Below are 22876 nucleotides of genomic sequence, written 5' to 3'. Positions count from 1 at the left end.
GACAGCTTTCCATGTATGAACCGACCCTTTCTATCTCAGTAATATTCGTTATTAATTTAATAAGTAATTTCATAGCGTACTGATTTAGTTACAAAATTGGGTAAGAGTTTTTCGGGCAATTTAAATTAATAACAAATTAATTAGTGAGATTCAAAGGATCGACATGCGGAAGGCTGACAATTTTACCCTTCCACAATAAGATTAATGAAATTATTATTATTAATATTTAAAATGACGTCAGAACATTCGTGCTTGGCTCCTCATATATTGGTCTTGTATTCTATCTTAATCGTAAGTCCCGTTCTGTCTATTTCCACCGTTGAAGCTCAGTTTGCGTTCGCACTTCCAAGACAATTACAGGGTCACGATATCTCCCTCGTGGAGGGAAGCGCGAGTTCGAATTAGTCAGGGCGCCCGTAGACGGCAGGGAAGTATCGCGGTCTCCGATGGAATCCGCGCTAACGCGTCAGAACACGAGATTAGAAAGATGCGTGTCGATTCTCCCGCGTATAATTTGCGTGCGAGCAAGCTACCGAATAATCGAATCTGTTGCGAGGTGTTATCGCGAACGTACGTATAACGGAACTTGATCGCGTTAGACGAATCGCATCACGTTACCGCGTTAATCGCGTGCCATTTCGCTCGTTCATCGATTATCCCTCTTTGTGCGGGGGCGATGGAATATTTTCCCGCCTCTTCCCTTCCTCTTTATTTTTCCCCCGTTCTTTTTCTCCTGTAACCGCGCGATCACTCGTTGCGATTTTAATTTAATACTTCCACTTCGCGCACCCGATCCCGACGATATCCGCGTCGGTTCGTTTGACTTCGCTTACAACACGGCTTGGTTGGAAGAAAAAGAACGCCATTTCTCGCGAAAATGAAAAATTCATACGACGAAGACGACGGCAGTGATGGCGTCGAATATACCGTTTCATGCTTGATTAGAAAGCAAACCGGGACGTGAACTTCATTTCGAACGCCACGGCCGCTACTAAAGCGTCGCTCACATGACGCTCTTCTTGTCGAGTTTCAGGTGAACCAGCTGGAAAACTGGCAGTCACGGGATAAACGGCGGTTCCTGCGTGTATACAGTACTAATGAAGGCCTTGCCGAACGAAAACACCCCGGGACGACGGTTTCCTTGACGAGGTGTATCTCGGCATTGCAAAGTAGGGCTCGCGCGTTCCCGGCAAGACGTCATCGTGCAAACCACGTCTCAACAGTGGCACGTAAGCCCGGAATTCTTAGTTTCTCGGCCGCGACACCTCTTAGACATCGTGGCGCGATGCCCAGGATCGCGTGGCCGCGAATCTCTCCGATCAGTTCTCGCTCGGCGGCGCGCATTCCTCGCTTTGGAGCACCGTCGTCCCGCCGACGCATTCCTCTTTGGCTTTTCCGTTCGCGCTCGAATTCCCAATACGCTTTCCTACCCGTCTCCTACTTCGCCTGAATTGCCGATGAGGTTATATAACCTCCTCCCCGGCCTTTTTTCAGCACATCCGCGTACTCCGCGGATCGTCAGCGGGATAGGAGCCGTGCGATTCTCGCTCTGTACCTGGTACAACGATCAGTTCCTCTTGTTTTCTCTCTTTTTTTCCCCTTACTTGGCTTATACTTGGCGAATCGCTGCGCAACTTGACGATGACGTTAAACATAATGCGTTTATGACGATTAACATCGGACAATGTGACGGGTTTATCCCGGGAAACTTGCGCGTCGCTGAAAATCTCTTCAGACGGAAAAGGGGATTCCTACGCTTATTTAATATTAAATATAGTCGGCTTCGCGGAGATTGTTATGGATAAGACGCGGAGCGCGTATTTTCTCAGCTGCCGTGCGAATTCGTGAATTCAACACGATGCGATAATTCAGCTCCTCCGATTGGCAGATGAGGGCCGTGTGTCTCTTCACCGATTCGACTCGGTTTTTATCGTTGCCTAAATGACACTCGCGTGGTGATATGTCTGGCATTGTTTTCCCTTCGGGAGAGTGCGTAAAGTGGGAAGAAAAGCAGCGAAAATAATGAGTTGGGCGATTAAGCGAGCGGGAGCAACAGGTATCGCGATTGATTTGAGACGCTCCTGGAGCGATCGGAATTGACCCGATCGTACCGATTATTCCTGGTCACTGGGGCGAGACAATTGGATCGCACAAATATTCCAACAAATCTCTCGACCGCGCGCGCGTCGTGCACGATTGCATAAGTTCGAGGTCGTCCCGTGACGAAGTAGCATGTGTGCGCAGGGTGATTCCGCCAAATGAGACGCCGAATCGAAGCAGTTCGCATCGCTGGACACGCACCATTCATTTCGTCCCGCCGAGCTGTTTGTGAATCTGTATACGCGCGTGTCCCGTTCGAAAATTTGTATTCCCATTCGACACCTTCGATTGGTAAAATTGCAATTAAACATATCTGAGTCGAAATTTTGGTCCTGTGTTAAACCTTTAATTTTACAACATAATCGAAGCTAAGATAGCAAAATAAATTCTATTTAAATTCTACTAATGTGATATAATCACTATTTTTACTCTGATGACAGACAAAACAGAAAATCACGATGATGTCAGGATGACGTCAAAAATAAGAAAATGATTAAAATACACTTTTTGATCATTATCTCGTCATTTTGACGTCATTGTGACTATCGTATTCAACCGAGGGATGTTTTTAATTTCCGTTTTCGCTGTTTTAGCGTAAATATAGGTTGTTTAAGGGAACATTAAAATTCAAAGATTATATTCAGAAATTCTTTTTACAAATAAAAATGCAGAGATGTAATTGAAAAGTAATATGTTTTTTAAAAGTGCGTTAAAAATAAATTGGCAAGTTGGTCCTCATGTTGTTCGCCAATGGGTAATTTAAAATGACGTCAAAGAAGCCTGCATCAGCATGATCAGTCGATAAGCAACCCGGAAGTTTTGTGGTTAGTCTAAAAACAAAAACTGCGCAATTTTCTTGATGAGCGGACTTATAATTCTCGTTTGTATATATATTTTCAACATGGCGGCAGTTTGAATACCAAGTTCCAATTTTATTTATTCTTTTTCCTTATTTAACCACTTCCAAAAAATGGAAAAATCAATGTACGCTATTGATTGCGCTGCGAACTATAACGGTATGTTTGTTGAATACAAGTATAAAATCGTAAGATAATCAGACTAGTAATTTTTTTTGGAACCGTACTCACCATGTTTGAAAATATGATTTCAAGAAAAACACGTTGAAAATTTCGTCACATTTTTCACAATCACTGTTAGACTTATCATTAGCTATTTCAAGGCTATAGAGATATTTCAAGGCAGATATCCGTATCAATGAATTTAAAGATTCATTGTTATTCTTTTCTATCTAACTTTCGGGAAAAACCTTACATATCTTTATATTTCATTATTTATAGGACAAAAGAGATCGAGGGTAAGGCATCTGATATGAACTACCAAGTTGATTAAGCGACCCGTGCGCCGCGTCATTCTTACCTGTACATCTTACTCTAATTTTTACTTTGCTTAGGAAATATTTCTGTGGGATATTCCTGAGACGATAAGCTTTCAAAATTATATCGGTTTTTTAAACCTTCAAGACCAGATAATTTAATTTCTTAATTTTTTCAACATTATATGCATCGATGGTTAATTTACATGACTTTTCTTATCAAAGCAAATTGCATTTAAACTCGTCCGAGGGTCCATCACGATCATTTCCTTCAGGACACGTTCAGCTTATGAAGGTGCGATCATGCAGTCACTATGTGCGCGCTGTCAAATAGCACTTTGGTGCACATGGCGGACGACCCAGGACGAGCTGCTTCGTCGAGCGAGGCGGCCCTGCCATCGGACGAGGTGGCCGAGTGGTTAAGGCGTTGGACTGCTAATCCAATGTGCTCTGCACGCGTGGGTTCGAATCCCATCCTCGTCGTTCGCTTTTTGTTCGGCTCCACGAAAGTGACCGCCCTACTCTCTTGATGCCGCCGCGGCGCGCTAAAACTACTACATCGGCGGGAGGGGGTATCGATCGCGCGCGATAATTAAAAAGCGCGAGCGGTTTCGAGTAAAGTGTGCGCAGGAGAGGGGGTATTTAAATGCCCGGTTATTTAAATCCCCTCCCTCCCCGTGTGTCCGATAAACGTCAGTTTGTGGTGAAACGTGCACGTGCGTTTTCTCATTCTATGCAAATCGCGGGAAATAACACGCACGGAGAGAAGCGCGCGACGGTGGTGTGCGCGTTCGTTCGATACATTTTGCCGGAAGAAACACGCGAGAACGTGTCTCACCTATGAATAAGTTTTCCCTTCCGCCGCCGATCAAATGGTGGTTGCGATAAATCTCAGATTTCTCATATGCAATTCCGAAAGTCGCTTTTTCGTACCCGACGGAGTTTTATCGTTTCGTCAGCTCGCCACCGAATCGCTTCGTGTATCTGGTTAGCGCAGGCTGTATGCAGTTCGTAATCCGATAATGCGAGGGAGACGATAATATTGCAAAACATCTCTGCCGTGATTACAAGTGACGTGTATCACTTGCGTGATTCATAATATGCAGAAGACAATGGAAATGCGCGCGCTCGTGTCTCCGAAAGGAGTCGTATTCGCGCGCACAAAAAAAATCCGGTCGGCTAGGATCGAACGATATCTTACGTAATATGCTTTATGATCGATCCGCATGAACGATTTGTTGCAAAATCGGCGGAAATCTTTTTGCCGTGTGCCGTGTAAACGGCGGATGGAAGGTGGATCGATTACTTCGAGCGCATCGAAAGAGAGGATAAAGCACGCGCGAATAAATGACGGCATTGTGTAGCCGTCTATAAATCCATAAAATATTGACGAGTGATTTCATGATAAAAAAATGTTTAATATTAGTACATATATATAATACAATATAAATCGCGTGCTCACGTGATATTTTTGTTAATAACGACGGTCCGTGTAATAAAAGTAACAGCGATAAATTGTCGCGATAATTTCGACCGACAATGTTTTAATATCGCGCTATTGAAAAATGCGAAAATTCCGCATAATCCCGTCCTTTAATCGCGATGCAGAATTATTATTCGCGTGAGATTTCATAAATTTCTCAATCCTCACATTCCGGCGCGGATCGGAAAAAGCGGGCGATACTCGCGGATTATATCCGCGACCTTCGCGCTTTCGTCGATAAACCACCCGATCGATGCAAATGATCGATCGTCCCCTGCCGGACGCGATGCACGCTACACGACGACGAACATCTTCGCCCTACTGACAGCGCGCTCGCTTACGTGATCGATTACGTAAAAACGAAATGCGACTTTTCGTTTGCGCAAACTGTGTGCCGACCCATTTGAAATAACAATCGCGATCGCATTATGTTTTGATACGTATCATTGGCGTGGGGAAGAACGCCACGTGCGTTTTAACGAATATTTTCCGCATTCTGTAGCTGCGTCGTCATCATTTAATTTCCACCTTCCTTTTTCCCTTTTTTTTCTTTTCTACCAAAGTGGCATTATTAAGAGTCATTAGAACCGTGTTCATTCGGCGTAATTCGCACCGCTTTGAAAATTGTTCGCGGACATAACCTTTTCAAGCTCAGATCGCTGGCGATTCGTGCAAGATCTGTCGGCTCGGTCTTCATTTTTCCAAGATCAAAGCAGGACCGAGAGACCGATTGAAGCATCGATCTGTTTACAAAGAAAAAATTGTCCGAGAGACAGGAGAGAAAGAAAATGAGGTGTATCTCGATTATCTCAGTGACGAAACGCGCATAATAAATTGTTTTATGTTAACGGCAAATGAATAAGAAATACCGGGAATAGATTAAATCTGGAGTAAACAAGAGTTAAAAACAGGATATAACATATAAAAACAGGATATATATATATATATATATATCAGTTATTTTTTCTGTAAAATATTCGTCCCCGCCCGCCCCACCCCGCGTTCCGCGTCTGTGCTCATGTGGACTTTTGCCAAGTGTCGTGGAAATAGATTGCGCGGCGAGAGTTGCGAGGAAATTCCACCGGCCGTTTTAATAGTTCGTCGAGATCGCGCTTAATTGTTTAATGATACTACACCCGTAAGCACGGATTTACCTCACATGCACGATTCCCGAATTAACTGCCACTCACAATGTAAAACTATGCGTTGATTAAGCTCGAGCTACCGAGAGCTGTCGGATAATTACGATAATTATTTATTTAATCGTGGATCGACTTAAATCTCGGAACAACGCGCGTGAAAAATGCATTTCACCCGGATACGCGTTTTCTCGCGATATCGAATATAAATGGTCCTTTTTACCGACTCGCGTTTCCAACCGCACTCGCACCTTCATCCCGGTCGGGCTGATAAGCTAAGCGAAATTTGATTCGCGATACGTTCCATACACGTGTTGCATAGTTCGCCGGATACCCTTCAGGGGATACCGCTCACCATGTGTACATTTTTATTTTCTAACTAGCAACAGTGGATCGAACATGGTTCCGAAGTTCCGGACCGGATGTATTTGTTTAAACGTGACTGCATTGTCGTCGCGGCAACTGTTGCGTTGCCCGGAAAAAGTAATTGTCTATATGAACAGGACGATGCACCTGATCGCACAATCGCAAAAAAAATTTTTGGAAATCGCGTAAGCGCAAATTGAATCCGAGGATTCAAAAAAATTCACCGTTAAGTCCGGTGGTAGAGAACGATAAATAGAATTCCGAAAAATACAAATTCGGTGATTCGTAAACAGAGAAGAAGGTTTTAATACACGCGTTTGATTTGTTTCATATAAATAACATAATTTAATATCAAATATTTTATTTTTGAATAAAATTGTTGTTTTACTAAAATAAACTATGTCTTTTGATAGAAAAGTATTATTCAGGCGAAATAATACTTTGTTTTCAATAAAAAAAATTTATTTTATTATATATTAAATATTGTTCCATTGAAAGAAAAAGAAGTTCTTTAATATTTTTTTTAATATAATGCTACTTCTTTACTTCTTTCAAGTAATTTATTTTTTGTGACAACCGTTGTAATGTTTGGATAAAAATACAAAATACTAAAGAAATGTGTTGTACTTGACGTAAAAATATGTATTATTTGAGAAACCAAACAATCCTATTTATTAAATCAAACATTTATTTGTTTGCTTTATTCCAAATGATAAATTTGTGTCAATCAGAAAAATTTGATTAAATCCAAAGAAATTTTTTCTTCTGTGTATTTGTAACGTAAGAAAATATTTGAAAATCGGGTGACTCTAGAAAAACCTTTATTATGAATATACAATTACAAAATTATATTGCAATCTCATTGTTTCGTATATCGTAATTAACTCGAGATTGATATTCACCCCGATAATCTCGTGAATAATCGTTGACAGATTTTGCGTCAATCGTTTTAAGGCTTAAGGCGAGAACGCTCACGACAACGGCAGGGACTACGTAGCAGGGCTACGTTATCACGCATTGATTAGATTGCAATTAGTAATGCGTTAATCATTGTCACTTACCCAGAGCGTTGGCAGGCGATGGTCCGCGTCGTTCTCGCGTAATCCACGTCTCCCGGAAGAGGCGATCCCCATCATTCCCGTCAAGTAGTCCCAGCGGACGAATTCTGCAAAGTAACAGAAGTTTCTTGTAATTAAGACTGTTTCATCCAGACTGAGATTATCTAACGAAGCATTATTTATGGGTGATGGATCGCGACGTAAACAATGAACGTATAAAATGAAGAATATGCGCCATTAAAATGTAGTTCTAATAAAATTACGGTAGCGGAATCGCGAAATTGAGACTGATGAGTTAAAAATTGACTCAATCAGGCTCAATCTCCGGCAATTTCAAGTACCTGAAGATTCGTGCGAGTCACCTCGCCATACGGTGCACGTTCGTATTTTTGGAGCCCGAAAACATTAATTACGTGACGTAATTTACGTAAGAACGATAATTTGAAAGTAGTAATTTCACGGTGCGCGCGAGTGAGTTACGTTCGTCGTAGCTAATGATGGAATAAAAACAACATTAATAATAATTTACTGGTCAGGACACATTATAGTTCCTATTGAAACGACCATCGTTGTATTATGCGAGTCCGCGCAGTACAACAACACTGCATGTTCCATTAACCCGAAGAAAAAATCCCGACAAGCGCACGATAGAGACGGTATCAAGGCGCGCGTGCGTACGCGCGTGTCACGCGTCGGGCTCGAGGCCGTATGCGTCCGCCTCACCGTTCACTCGCCTCCGCTCGCTCATTATCATCAGCGTTGATACGCGACGATCGCGCTCGATCATCCGTTCCTGTTTTATCGACGTCCTCCTCCGTCTCTCCAGTCGAAGAATGCGCGCTTCTCGTATCGGGAGCGTGTCCGGGAGCTCTCCCGTATCGGGAGCGCGCACGTGGTTCATTCGACCCCGTCGTTGAAGTAACGCGTCCCATTGTGACCGCGAAAAAATGTCGCTTCCACGTGGAAGACTCCGTGAAACCACGCCGCTCCTTTCGAGTAAGTTTCGCCTCGATCCTCGCGCGATCTTTCCGCGCATCGTTGGCTATCTGCGTCATGACGCATGTTTTTGTGCGATGAGACGTCAAAGGATGATAGTTATTGGCTTTGTTTTTTGCTAGCGGAACGAAGTCGCGTGATGAGCGATTTTAAAGGGGAAGAGAGGACGAGAGGAATTAAAAATTTTTCTCGTTATGTAAGCTTTTGAATACACATGTAATAACTGTCCGGCCGAAAGAGTGAGAGAAATCGTCGGTGATTCGGTAAATCTAAAGTGGCTGGTGTATAATTTTAGATAATTTAAAACTGATGCAAAATCTGAAAAATATATATCGTGCGAAACGCAATGTTATAATATAATCTCTTTTTGGACAAGCAATATCGCGTATATTTTCTAGAATCGCGGATTATTAACTCCCGTTATTGTGTCATCACGTTTTGTCACGCCTTTGTTGGTCGTCGCGTTTCTCAGTTTCTCGTCTGATTTTCATTATCCTTCCTATAATCCGTCTTTGTATTAGTTATACTAATATTTATTTTACGTTGTTTTTTAACGCACGTGTGAAGCAAGCTGCGCGTTTATGAAATGTTTTATTCTAAGATCTATGTCTATTTATTCGTCGTGTTTCGATTATCGATTGTGATTCGCTTCGTCGACGCGCTACGATGCTACACGTCGATGTTATACGGTCGAGGAAATTTCATAATATAAGTTCATGTCGAACTATGTTGTGATGCATGACGTACAACTCAATGTGAATGTAGAAATGTAGCGAACGTAGCAGTCGTGGCCGAGTGGTTAAGGCGTCTGACTAGAAATCAGATTCCCTCTGGGAGCGTAGGTTCGAGTCCTACCGACTGCGAACAAAAGTGGTTTTTTTTTAATTATTTTTTCCGAAAATACGTGAATGACGCATGAATAATTTGATATACACATATTTTTTTTAATAATAATTTTATTGTGAAATTTTCAATTGTCACGATATGAAAGGTCGTACACAAAGAAAAACGTTTCTTTGGATTTAATAAAAATCCCTTTAATTAAAACAATTTTGTATTTTTAAAATAGAGTAAACAAACGAATATTTGAATCAACAAACAGGATTGTTTAGTTGTCATGATTTATTCTAGTGGAACAACATTTTCATTCAAACAAAATGATACTCGATATTAAATTATGTTGTTTATATTAAACATATACGTATATTAAATTCAAAGAAATCTTTCTTTGTGTAGATGTCGTAAGATGATGTAAGAGCTTGATGTTTCATTTTTCACGAGGAAACTTATTCTCGAATATATTTCATGTATTTTCATATAGAGAAAAGAGAAAATAATCGCTATAAACAAATTTTGTATAATATATAACATATTATAAAAATTTCGTGCAGATGAGTTTTTTGTGCAATGAATTATTTTCAACTACATTTCATGTAATTAAATATGTTCGATCGCGTGTTGCGTACCGCGTTACTTCCTCAATTAATATCCCATATGAGAAATAAATAATTAACGGCGCAGAGATAAGGAAAAATTGCGTTATGTCAATCGGTTAAACGACGATGTCTCGACGACTCTTTGTTGTGAACCGTTATCAAAACCTCGCAGACAGCGATGTTTTCCATGACCGTTTATTTGTCTTTTCGCGACGTGTAATAGTCATACGCGCTCGGCAAATATGTCAGATCAACGACTCAGTGTACTCCGGTGATTAATCAAAATCTCTCTTCTACGAATGATGCCTCGACGACAGCATCCAATTAATCTCGACAGCTCCGTTTTCCCGCCGTCGTCCAGACGGAAACGAAATTCGACGGTCGTGTGTGCTGTGCTATTTCCGTTCACCCCAAAAACACACATTTGATCCGTGTTAAATGTTTCGTAGCCGCTTGTTCGATCCATACACGAAATAACTAATTCATTAAACGTGATTTCCTGCGTAATTTTTTTGCTCGTAGAACATTCTTTCCCGATTGATTTGTCTGTCGGTGAAATATATTCATGACGTTTCCAATAAATTTATTTATAAAAAGGGAGAGAGAAAGATAGATAGATAAATAGAGAAAGAGGGAGGACATCGAATTTATAAAGCTGAAAGTTTCTCGTCAGGCAATTTTTTGGAGGTAGCGCGGTGAAATAACTTTGACTTGATGCGAAAGGAATTGCTCGACAATTAAAATTAGTCGAAAAGCTTTATCGGATTAATCTCTCGAACGCATACACGCATCTTACGTGACGCGATTGATAGCGCGATTCTGTGCGGCGTTATCGTATGATAGCTAATACCTGGACGATCACGAGATGACGTTGTTAAACATTTTATGGGGATCAGATTGCGGTGGCGAATCGACCGTCAACTTTCGATTACTATTTTTTTGTCTGCAGCGTTATCTCGAGAGCCCCCGAATGACACGCTTTTATCATTCTGCTAATCGGAAACACTTGAAAAGTAGTCGCGTTTCAGCACGTAGTGATGAATTATCTTAGAGATATTAACCATTGTTATTCAACGAATATATCAGTCGCAAAGGTGTCAGTGCTCGATGCGACACTGCTCACTGAGGGACTGCACCAAGAGAGAGAGAGAGAGAGAGAACGTGCAGTGACTTTGTGGATTTCGCGCTTTACCTCGTCGAGAGTTCGCGGAGATAATCGCATTTTTTTTATTCTCCCGGCCGTTTGTGTGTTCGCCTTCTGACCAATTCCACTAGCGTTCGGTATCGTTCGATTCGAGTGAGCGCATTGGAGGAAAACTAGAGCGTATCGGCACCATGACACTATGTACGTATAACCAATGATCGATATGCGATACGATTAATTAAATGCGTATTACAGGGTGAATTTAGGTGGTCGGATGGAAGGTGCGGTTGTTATTAGAAAGTTGCGCCTGCACGTAGCGATTTTGTAATATCGTGCTCGCATAGCCCTCGTTATCGCAACTATCGTTGGAACGCCGACAGGCGTGACTATGATTAGTTAATAATTTTGTACTATCTTTCTCTGTCCCTCTCTCTCTCTCTCTCTCTCCCGTGGTTCATATAACATGATACGTGGTAGTGATGATGATAAGCTGCTTAAACGCAGCCTCTGATCGATGTATCTAGAATTTGTGCACGTGCCTTGATAACGAATTAAATAGCCTGAGCGATACCGTTAACTGTAACATTATTAATCAGTGCTGAATGTAATTAGTATCATTTTATAAATTGCGTTTTACGGATAACTATTGTTTCGCTGCCTTTTGTTCTCTTTATTTTCAGTATCTCGACATCTTATCAATTAAGCTCCACAGTAATTGAAGAATGAAACACAATTGAAAGAATTGTATTCCAATCTCATTTTTTAAGTTCCAACCATTATCTTTGTGCATTGTCACTGTAATTATAATTACACGTTTGCCGGATTCTTGCCCGTTAATAGATGTTTCTCGTCGCACGGGCTAATTGTCGCTAAAATATTGTCGCGAATTTCAGTTTTCACGATTATTTCACGTTGACACGGTCGTTTTATAAATCATAGGGCCGAATGTCGCGTTCTCCCGAAGTTGCAACCTCAAGGGGGTTCTCGTACGGAGGATACCGATCCTGGCATGGCTGCCTCTGTACAGTTGGAGCAAACTTCTGCAGGACACTTTGGCGGGGTTGACAGTGGGTCTGACCGCGATACCGCAGGGCATAGCGTATGCAATAGTGGCTGGACTTCCGGCTCAGGTGCGTACGCGATACGAGCCTTCTTGCGAGCGTGCACTTGCCGCGTGCAAACTTCTCGTCGCGCGAACGACGTCAGAGTCGAAACTATCATTAAACATCAACGTACACGTCACGAGTTCCCGTAAAGTTGATGAAAATACCGTGAGATGTTTCGGCAAATCGATCGAAATAATTCAAAGTGTCTCACCGTGATCTAATTTGACAATTTAGCTGGACGGAAGTTTAAGTGTGCGAAAAGATAAAGAAAAGACTTTTTAGTAAACGTACTTATTTTGTATAAAATCGTTCCGTGAAACATTGTAATTATTCGTGCGAAAATTGACAAAAGTAGATTTGCGTGACGTGGCATTCTTTTACGCAGTATTTGAGAACAATCTTGCGTTAGCGAAAGTATCGGTGGCAGTCATCATTTTTCGCAACTGTACAAATTTAACATTCGCCATCTTAGCAACTTTAATTTCTAAATTTAGACATCTGCCCGATGACAAAAGTCTACTTTTCAGAGTTCGCGCTCGTTAAGCGCGGCGTCATTTTTCTCGTCAGTTTTTCCCAGGGGATTCCGTAAAAAGATTCTGGCCAAGTCAGAAATTCGATTTTCGTCCAGCTAGATTACAAAGTTGCACCGCCGCGCATCGTATTGATTCGTACAGGCAAACTATTCCGAGTAAAGTAGAAACTTCCGCAACAGATCGAAAATTAAAGTTTGTGAAACCGCGACGATGATTTCGCAATTGCGTAATTATTCGCGGTTTTCCATGAGATAATTGAATTCCCCCGAGTATTTTGAGTATATCCGTCGAGAGTAACTCCCCGTTTAATCTACGATAGTTGGAAAGGCGATTCTCGTTAGGTGAACTTTTGAAAACTTCAGTACGGCCTGTACAGCGGTTTCATGGGGTGCTTCGTTTATCTGATCTTCGGCAGTAGCAAGGATGTTACGGTGGGCCCTACCGCGATAATGGCTTTATTGACGCAAAAGCACGTCATGAAACTGGGCGAAGATGTCGCTGTAAGTGGATATTTATTAACATTGCCCCGACATTATGGATTTCAGTTTCCCCTTTTCTTTGCACAGAGCATATAATTAATTATATTTAATTATATTTACTCTGTAATTCTTTCACGATATGCATATTTTGTCAATCTCATTTCTCAGTGTGCAACTATATTCTACGAAATATTAGTTTATACTCTTATTTTTAAGCGATTTTTAAACAAAGTTCGGCAAACAAATTACTTTTTTCAGAAAACGTAGAATATATTTTTACGTATATCATTTTTGACAATGGAAAAATTTACCGCTGTTGTAATTTGCAACTTGAGGTTCGATAAGAAGCGGATAAAATCATTTTCAGGTACTCATATGCTTCTTATCGGGCGTCGTGATAACAGCCATGGGAGTGCTTCACCTGGGATTTCTCGTGGATTTCATTAGCATGCCCGTAATTTGTGGTTTTAGTAACGCGGCGGCGGTTATTATCGCTACTTCCCAATTGGGTACTTTGTTGGGCATAAAAGGTCGTACCGATTCCTTTATCGATGCTATCTCGCACGTCGTCGAGCATATAAACGAAACGACACCTTGGGACCCACTGTTAGGAGTATGTTCGATGGTAGTGCTAATTATTTTCAAGGTATAATTAATTAACTTATATCATCCTTATGAAATTCATTCTTAGGCGATGTATTTCACATTTGACTACTATTCTTAATAGAAAAGCATTTTTTTTAGAAACATAATAAGTATTTTTATTGTTAATTCTAATCGGTTCGTGAATATCTAACTAATCGTTAATGTTGTCTATGCGTTACCTTTCAAATTTATTCAAAAAATATTGTTTTATTTAATTATTTAAGTAAAAATATAAATTTGCTTTATTCATCTAATTATTTGAATAAAATGTCTCAAAGCGATGTTTATAAAAAAAAAATTTTTTTAATGTTTGATGGGAGACGTGAACGTTTATTTTTAGCTTGTTTACCTATTTTAGCGGAATATAATTAAACGTGTAACGAGATATTCGAAGACATAATCAATAAAACGAAATATTTGAAAACAGAAATTGCCTGGCAAGAAGTTGGGAACCCTTCTAGAGAAATTCATGTGGTTGGTTTCCATAGCCAGAAATGCCATAGTCGTGATGGCAGGAATTCTCATAGCGTACGTGCTATCCTCTTACGACATCAAGCCTTTCCAAATTACGGGCAACATAACCGAGGGTTTGCCGCTGTTCTCATTGCCCCCGTTCTCCATCGTAAACGGAAACCATACATACACTTTCCTGGAGTTGGTCAGTGAACTCGGCAGCAGTGCCATTTCGATACCACTCATCGCCATTTTAGAGAGCGTCGCAATCGCGAAGGCATTCGGTAAGTAAAATTTGCTTGATTTTCGGAAAGTTTGACATTGATCGATTGACAGAGAAAGAGAAAGATTTCTATATTATTCTCTGAGGTCGAAATTTTGCTTCTAAGTTAATCTTGAACAAATGTTTCAAATATCTTCTACGTAAGATAATTAATAATTCAGAAACAAGTCTTGTATTTTAAAATGGAGAAGGAAACGGCAATAAATAACTTTTGTAGTAGCAAAGTAGGACAGTAACTTGTTATCTCAAGATCCTCCAACGATCCTTCAAGTTCGCCGAACTTGAAGGAAATTTGTAGGATTACTGTAGAACCCAAATTTTGACTTGGGCTTCCTCGTCAAGGAAATCTTGTGTCTAGTCTTTCCTTATATTATTTGGAATATAAAATCTTTGTAACTGAAATTATTTTAAAATGTATCTTTTGCGAAGAGATAACGTTTAAAATTAATTATCATATTATATCAAATTTCTCACGGATTTCATTAGCACCACCGTAATTTGCGGTTTCAGTAATATGATTATAGTAATAATAATAATAAAGCGATGCATATCATACAATACATAATAAACAAACACAACTAAATAAATATAACAAAAATAATATATATCATATAATAGAAATATTTTTAATAAAAAGAAGATATATATTTTTTACTAAAAAATATATATATATTATGCAATAAAAATCGTAAATAATCATACACAGAATATATAATTAAGGATGTAAAATATTCACGTTTAAAATGAACTTTTTCCTGGATATGCCGCGAAGGTTTAGATTATGATTTTCCGCAATAAAATTTTTAAATGCCTCCAAAAGTACAATAAATTTTCAGCGAAGGGGAAGACACTCGACGCCAATCAGGAGATGTTGGCGCTGGGTTTTTGTAACTTTTTTGGCAGTTTCGTCAAGTCAATGCCTGTCACTGGAAGTTTCACCCGGACGGCTGTTAACAACGCCTCCGGTGTCAAAACGCCGATGGGTGGCTTGATTACCGGCGGTTTGGTGCTTTTGGCATGTGGCCTGTTGACGTCCACCTTTGCATTCATTCCCAAAGCCACATTAGCGGCCGTCATCATAATCGCCATGTATTACATGTTCGAGGTGAACATCTTCGTCGTTCTTTGGAGAACGAAAAGTAAGACGCCAACAGCAGCTTGTATACTTAAGCGCTTCCCGGTCGAAATCTTATTTTTTTCGGTAATAATTCTTGGTTACTCATTAATTATTATTAAATCGAGAAATTAAAAGAAAGTCGTAAAATTGATTCTGAATAACGAAGAAGGGACAAAAGAAGCAAGCCGTTATCGAGGGAACTTGATTAATTTTCGATAAGTTCTCTCAAGTGAATTTACATTTACCTGAAATACAGTCATTATTTTCTCAAACCGCGACTGGCACGTTGAATTCTCTAGTTCTTCGTTATTGCGGATAACGAGGAGACACGGAAGATACAGAGTACAGCACACTCGACCGCGAAGCGTTAAGTATAGCTCGTTATAAATTATCCGGCGGTTAATCTAGTCTCTCTCTCTTTCTCTCTCTCTCTTTATATATATATATATGTCTTCTTCGTTTTGTCGGTGAGCAGAAATCGATCTGGTGCCATTGACGGTGACGTTATTATGTTGCTTGGTGGTCGGTTTGGAGTACGGTATGATCGCCGGGATTGCGGTAAATCTAATTCTCTTACTCTATTTCGCTGCCCGGCCCGGTATATTGATCGAGGAGCGGATCGTCGATGATTTGACCGTGCTCTTCGTATCGCCCAAACAATCCCTGAGCTTCCCGGCCGCGGAGTACCTCCGAGAGCGAGTAATGTCGTGGTAAGTCCCGCCGCAAATCCGCGTAAGAAATGATTCGAGTCGGCGCGTATACGGGGTGCACCCGAAGAGAGCGTAAAGCGGACATTGCTCCGCACGAGCGTCAGTCGAAAATAAATTGCAGGTGAAAAAATCGTTCAGCAGAAACAATCCCTTTTCTCCGTTGTGACCTCTCGAACTTGGAAGCTCGACGACTTCGGCGAATCTCGAATGAGAATTACGCTAAGGGAGAATCCGCTTTAAAGCAACTCCGCACGATGAGCGGTGATCTATTTTTCATTCGCGCTTCTATTCTATTCTTGATTCGCGAGAGCCGTTTTTCTACCATCTGACGGATCGCAGCACGAGAACTGTGTTTATCGGGGCCTCGGCTTTCGCTAAGGAGAAATCGATTTCTAACTTCGCGAGTAGCAACGCGTTTACTTCGCGCTTTTCCTGGGACACCCTGTGTTAGCGTGCGCTCGCAAGTGAGAGAGAGAGAGAGAGAAATCGTTCGCGACTTTGTTGCGTGTTCAGGTGCGACAAGAGGCCAGGAAACTTACCGGTGGTTGTGGAGGGCCGTCACGTGCTGAGGATTGATGCCACAGTGGCGAAGAACCTGACGCTGCTGTTGACGGATCTGGCGGCGAGAGATCAGAAGCTCGTCTTTTGGAACTGGTGCGAAGACGCCAGGCGGACTTTGATATGTTACGAACCGTCCCTCGCGACGTACTGTAGATCGTCTGGCAGCATAGCGCAGTTGTTCTCAGGTAACACCGGTATGTTTTCTGTAACATAATAGAAAAAAGCGTTGTTAATCTTGGAATCGTCGCGTGGTTGACAAGTGTCCTTCATTTTTTATATTTTCAGTAAAAAAAATAGTTTTAGAACGTAATTATATTTATATGGGGATAACCATAAGAAATCTTATTTAAAACGAATGAGAGCAGTCCATAACTGACAAATTCGCGAGGGCGTAAGATGGATGCTTGTTAGTATTTTTCGCGTATATATAATACTGTTTTTTCTATCAAACAACGTGGTTTATTCCAGTGAAACAACATTCTCATTCGAACAAAATGATACTTGATATTAAATTATATGGTTTATATTAAACAAAGCCAAGTCAAACAAACACTAAATCCAAAGAAACCTTTTTTTCCTGTGTAGGGTCAACATTAACAATATTCGTGTCTTGAGTATCGTTGTCAGCTTTCGTCGCGAATACGTGACGATCGAGTTTATTTATGACACGTAAAGCGAGAGTTTTTATTGGTCGCGTACCTTCTTGGAAATTAAAGCGGATAAATCCTATCGCTGCTCTCAACGCCACGCTCGACAGGGGAGCTCGTTCTAAGATCTTTATCGAGTTTCCAGCTAAGATGCCTGTTGTCGGTTTTCGCGGTTCTTTCCACGTCAAGTTTCCGCTAAAGTAGCGTCTTAGTTTCACGACCGTCAAAGTTAACGCGATCGCGATCGTACAATTTTATACCTACAGAGCGCGCATATACCCTTTTCTCCCTTCCGGTGGACTCGCGGGACGTACTCGCGCGGGCGGCATCATCGCGTCTCGACATTTTCCGCGCTTTATCAGGCGCGACGGGACGCTTTCGCGCGCAACTTGGCGAATTTACGAGTTTCCACGCTTCTGGAGGAGGACACGCCCGATACTCTCGGCGAGTTAATGGATCGCGTCGTACGGAAATTTCCGTATCATCGGACGCGACACGAGGCGACGCGCTTCGGCTAAGACACACTCGCGAATTTACGGTTGCCGCTCCCCCGCCATGCGGCAAAAAAGCCGCAGAGAAGAGAGAACGTAAAATAGGAAAAAAGAAAAAAATACGGCTTCTCAGGGGATCAATAGGTGACCTGCGTTTCGATCGCGGAAACTTTCCCGGCAGTCGTCGTCGTCGCGCGGAAGGCGTTGTTTCTATGCATCCGCGCGTTCGCATACGGCGCTTTCATATGAAGGGATTTTGCATCGCGACTATGCATGCCGGGCGATCGAACATCGTGGGCATTTACACGACGACCTACCATCACGTATGCGCATACCGAATCACTTATGACGGTCCCCCGCCGCCGGTGAACCGCCGCCTTCGCCGGTGCCGCTGGTATTACACTTCGAACGTACACACCATGTTGTTTCTATCGTGTAACAGCAGCCGCGCCGCTACGGTGGTTGATATAATAGCTCGTGGTGTTCTCCCAAACTCGTTTCATTTCACGATGGAATGCGAATCACCCGCCCTGCCGCGCTTAGGGCATCGTCACTCACACGCTTGACGCTCCGATACTGCCGCCGTGAGAACCTCCCATGATACATCTAACGTGTTTCTTAAATTGAAAAAAAAAAAAGAAACAGGATTAATCGCTCCGTTCCGGATGATTTGCGATCTGACGTTAATTGGATGTTATTGGTGAAACCTGTTCTCTTCGCTATTGATATTAAAAATAGCCGTCGGTGATATTCCTGCGTCTATACACACACCGTCTTCGTCGCGAAATTATTTTATCGATTAATCTATTTGAAAGCTTTTTATCCGCTCGAATGTGCCGCGGTTATTTTTCGCTGATAGCCGATATTTTTACTTCGCGGTTTTAGGAGAAGAATACATAGACTGAATAGATCGAAGGGATCGGGCGTTTCATGCAGAGAAGATAAATTATCGCGTTATCGGCGATATGATCGTCGTCATATTAAATAATCGCGAGATTTGTGCACGATGATGACGACGACGATGATTGCGCTGTTTCTCTGTTTTCCAGGCGATACGGTGGTACGCTGATTAAACTGCGACGGAGTTATTATCACGACGGACGTCCATTCCCGCCACGTTTTCTAGGATAAATTACTTAGGTGCCATTTATTCAAATTGTGCAATCGCTATGCGATAATATATGTATGATCTAAAACTAAATACGCAATGATATTAAACGTGAGTTTCCAAAGTGATGAAAGTCGCGAACTATCTTTTCTCTTTTTATGCATTCACAACGATCCTCTTGTGCACTCGATAGTCAAGTTTATGCACACATAAGCTCGCGCGAGCGATAATGTGTTCGACCAGGAAATATGTAAATTATTGACAATATTATTTTTATCTTTAGAAAAGGGACGAAGGAGGAGGACGGGTCACATCACAACCGGGGGTTGTTGCCCTTTATTTTTATAGCGTCTCTTTGTAGGGCGGAGCTATCTCTTTCTAGGGCAATCGTGGCTACACCGAGATGATCAATGTGAAATATCAAACGAGAATTCCGCCGACACGGCTAGTATTTTAATCTACTGAAAAGCACCGGCGACTGATATGGATTATTGACGCTGAAATAGAATATGCGTATTTATTTCTACGCCACTGTCAGTTTCACTAGTTCCCGACGATATGATTATTCCACGAAATAAAAGTGCAATTTCCCTTTCCTGTTTGCAAAGAGACATGCGTCTTAAATTTCCATCTGAAGCGAAATACCGTAGCTTTGTTTTTGTTAGCGAGGCTTCTCGTTTTTACGGCATGCTGAAACTTTCATGGCTCGTCTGTTAAATAGGGAAGTTTTTCGAGCGTATGGAAATTCGCGGACGTAGCGTATACAGTGTAATCTACAATTTGCATTAAACTCATCAACGGTCAAATTTTCTCTACAATACGTGAGAAAAATCCCAGGCCAAGATGTTTATTCTGCATCATTTTAACCCAGTAAGTTCGTCGAATAATTAATGAGTGAACGCGTAAATAAAAACTATTCTTTCTTCATAACCCTCTCATTGTTATTATTTTTTATTAACACTGGACATTTCGATAGAATTTGGAAATACAAAAAAAAAACGAAAAGGAAGAAACAGTAAAGACGAAAATATCAATTATGTATTTAATAATACAGTACAATTAAATTAAATTTTAATTCAATAGAATAACAATAATCCTTTAAATAGAAGTAAAAATAAGGATAATTATTAGAAATATAAATCAGCCTTCGTGACTTATACTAGATTTTAAGGTATCGATATTTCATAGTTGAAAATTATTTCAAATTTTTGATTGACAGTATAAGGTAAAACTATTAAAGCTTGGACATGTAACTGGACATTCTTGTTGTTTTAATCCTGAAATATAAATATTTAAACTTATAATATGGAATATATATAGATATAATGAATATGTATATATATTTTGCGTTAAAAATTTAAATATTAGTATTTAAAAATAAAAACAACAGGAATTACTGGAGTTAGATATTCAAATATTAATGCTTTTATCTTAATTAATCACAAATACATATTCATGAATCGTTAGTCAGCTGTTTAAATAACTATTTCTTGTAATAAAGATAACGGGTATAAATTGCTGAGTAATTAGAGAAGTAACTCACGAAGCTGTAATTACTTGTCAAATGATGATGAATTGCGAATGCCGGCTGACATTTCAACCGGATAGCTGCTTCATCCTCATTAAATGTATTAAACCTCTATTAAAATCGAAAATATCTTGCGTAATAATTGATTCAACACATACCTAGAAGTATATGATGCATCTCTGCCGACAATCTGTGTCCTCCGTTCTGGCTTCCCGATCATTGCTTCGTCGTGATGTTCGCTTATGGCACTGGCACTGACATTCGCATAGATTCAATCGGAGAAACGCATGTTAATTAACGCGATGCCGACGAGAACTCGATTAAATATTTTAAGAGTAAACGGGAGTGGTATCTAACGCACCGATCGCACACGTATTTTGCGATATGTGCATATCAGTATATATATCGCTCGATAGTTCGTAAAGTAATGTGACGCTCGGAAAAATGCAAGGCGCGCGAGGATAAGTTCGAACGTACTGAAAACTCCGGAATGCTTTGATTGTGTGAATTTGTTTTCATTATTCGCGCGACTATTCTGCGACGGGCGGCAACGCTTGCCGATTGACGCCGCATAACGTCGCACATTTTTCTCATTGTTTTGGTATTCGCACGCGATGTGTACTTTTCCGTGATTGAGTTATTATGTTTCGAATTGACGAAAGATGGGCATAACGACGGAATATGTATATCGATGCGTGAATTATAGTTCATGATTACTTTAAATATATTTAATCGAGTTTACTTGTGAAATATTTAATCGGGTTCTCGTCGGCATCGCGTTAATTAACATGTGTTTGTCCTATCGGTAATGCGCTAGCTAGTGCTAGTGTCAGTGTCACAAGCGAGTATCCGGAGTACCACGACGGAGCCGTGCTGGATCGGGAAACCAGGATGGAGGACGTGTCCGGTGCGCGAGCAACGATACATCATATATTTTTAGGTATGTCAAATTGTTTGTTATAAATTAAGTTTCCGTTAATTGATGTTTGAACGAATTTACCGAGAATAAGAAGGAATCAAAATATAGGTCGGCATTCATGTTACATTCATTATTATTTAATAAATAATCCAAGCTTTATACGAATATCTGATTATTTGTCAATCCGTATTTATCTCGTAAGAAGTATTGTTTGTTGTATTAATTGTTTGCTGAAATATCTTTGTCAATCTGTACATATGCAGATTTTGTCATATTTCGTGCAAGAAATATTTATTCAAATAATCAAATGTCTATAAATGGGAACTTGTAATTAATCATGTTCTCAAATACATATAATAAATAAAGTACAATTGATTAATACCGGCTTAATAATAATTAATGCCATTCATAATAATCTCTCCTGCGGAAATACCATTTATGGTGATGGGAATGAATATAATAACTGAAAGCTAAATTTAGAATGGCAGATACTTTTATATTATTACGCTAATTAAATATCACTTTTAATGTAAAATAATGATTGCATTTTTGAAAACACATTTTTATGAATTAACACTAAAACCGCGGTAATTTAGATCCTTTCTAAAATCGCGAATAACGACACAGTAACATTATGTTTATGTTATATAACTACAACGTCGTGAGCAGGAAATTAGAATTAACCTGTTTGTTGCCTGCAATGTTCATGTTATATTACGTGTTACGTTTCATTATATTGCAACAATTGTTATACACTTGAGTTTGCTGGAAATATTGAAGAAACTGAATATTAAATAATTCCGAAATAAATTCTTCAAGGATAATTTAACACGGAGAAGATGACAGTAAAAAGTAAACTAATTTTCACGTCAAGATAGAATATCAAGATAGAACAATAATCTGTACGTGAGTACACCGATTCTTCAAGTTTGACGAGATTTGTAAATTTAATGTACAATCGACATTTCGACTCGAGATGTCTCCTCCATTATATGGCCGATATAGGACAAAAACGTTTCAGCTGCTTTAATTCGAATGAAAGAATAAAAAGGTATCGGCGAGTTGCGTATTTCTTTGTGAATATGAACATGTACGATTGTACACGTACAATTATGCACAAAAACAAGATAAATGCAAGGTCGAATAGCGAATCGGCTCGATGGTCGCAAGAACTTCGTGTACGCTATTGTCGTTATCTCGCGTTTAATACGCGCACCATGCATAATGCGTCCGCGCAATAC

At 40.4% G+C, this 22876-nt stretch overlaps 1 protein-coding gene and 2 non-coding genes across 6 annotated transcripts; all 3 read left to right on the top strand.

Annotated features, from left to right (window-relative positions):
* The first annotated feature begins 3834 nt into the window (after positions 1-3834).
* Trnas-gcu lies at positions 3835-3916 on the top strand. The gene has a single exon. It is a non-coding gene; the product is annotated as a tRNA-Ser (tRNA).
* A 4405-nt stretch (positions 3917-8321) lies between these two features.
* On the top strand, positions 8322-20126 carry LOC106742042 (sodium-independent sulfate anion transporter-like). Of its 4 annotated transcripts, none has more exons than XM_014614627.1 (9): positions 8322-8475; positions 11995-12185; positions 13057-13194; positions 13541-13819; positions 14246-14555; positions 15391-15693; positions 16147-16381; positions 16895-17127; positions 19130-20126. In XM_014614627.1, the coding sequence occupies exons 1-9, from the start codon at positions 8427-8429 to the stop codon at positions 19147-19149; spliced, it is 1758 nt and encodes a 585-aa protein (XP_014470113.1). In that variant the 5' UTR covers positions 8322-8426; the 3' UTR covers positions 19150-20126. The 4 variants fall into 4 exon arrangements, with proteins under 4 accessions (XP_014470113.1, XP_014470112.1, XP_014470114.1 ...); XM_014614626.1 differs by having other exon boundaries at positions 16895-17136; positions 19130-20125; XM_014614628.1 differs by lacking the exon at positions 8322-8475 and having other exon boundaries at positions 12097-12185; positions 13014-13194; positions 16895-17136; positions 19130-20125.
* On the top strand, positions 9257-9338 carry Trnas-aga. Its single transcript has one exon. It is a non-coding gene; the product is annotated as a tRNA-Ser (tRNA).
* Positions 20127-22876: the final 2750 nt, after the last annotated feature.

This window comes from Dinoponera quadriceps, unplaced genomic scaffold (assembly GCF_001313825.1).
Source record: "Dinoponera quadriceps isolate SergipeBrazil2010 unplaced genomic scaffold, ASM131382v1 scaffold696, whole genome shotgun sequence".
In the NCBI taxonomy this organism is placed as follows: domain Eukaryota; kingdom Metazoa; phylum Arthropoda; class Insecta; order Hymenoptera; family Formicidae; genus Dinoponera; species Dinoponera quadriceps.
The sequence above is the reverse complement of the archived record's forward strand: the minus strand, read 5'-3'. Positions and strand labels throughout refer to the sequence as shown.

Coding starts and splice junctions, on each gene's coding strand:
- LOC106742042 (XM_014614626.1), top strand. CDS start 8,427: ATGTCGCTTCCACGTGGAAGACTCCGTGAAACCACGCCGCTCCTTTCG. Junction 13,820..14,245: donor TAGTGCTAATTATTTTCAAG/GTATAATTAATT, acceptor ATTTGAAAACAG/AAATTGCCTGGCAAGAAGTT. Junction 14,556..15,390: donor CGCAATCGCGAAGGCATTCG/GTAAGTAAAATT, acceptor ATAAATTTTCAG/CGAAGGGGAAGACACTCGAC.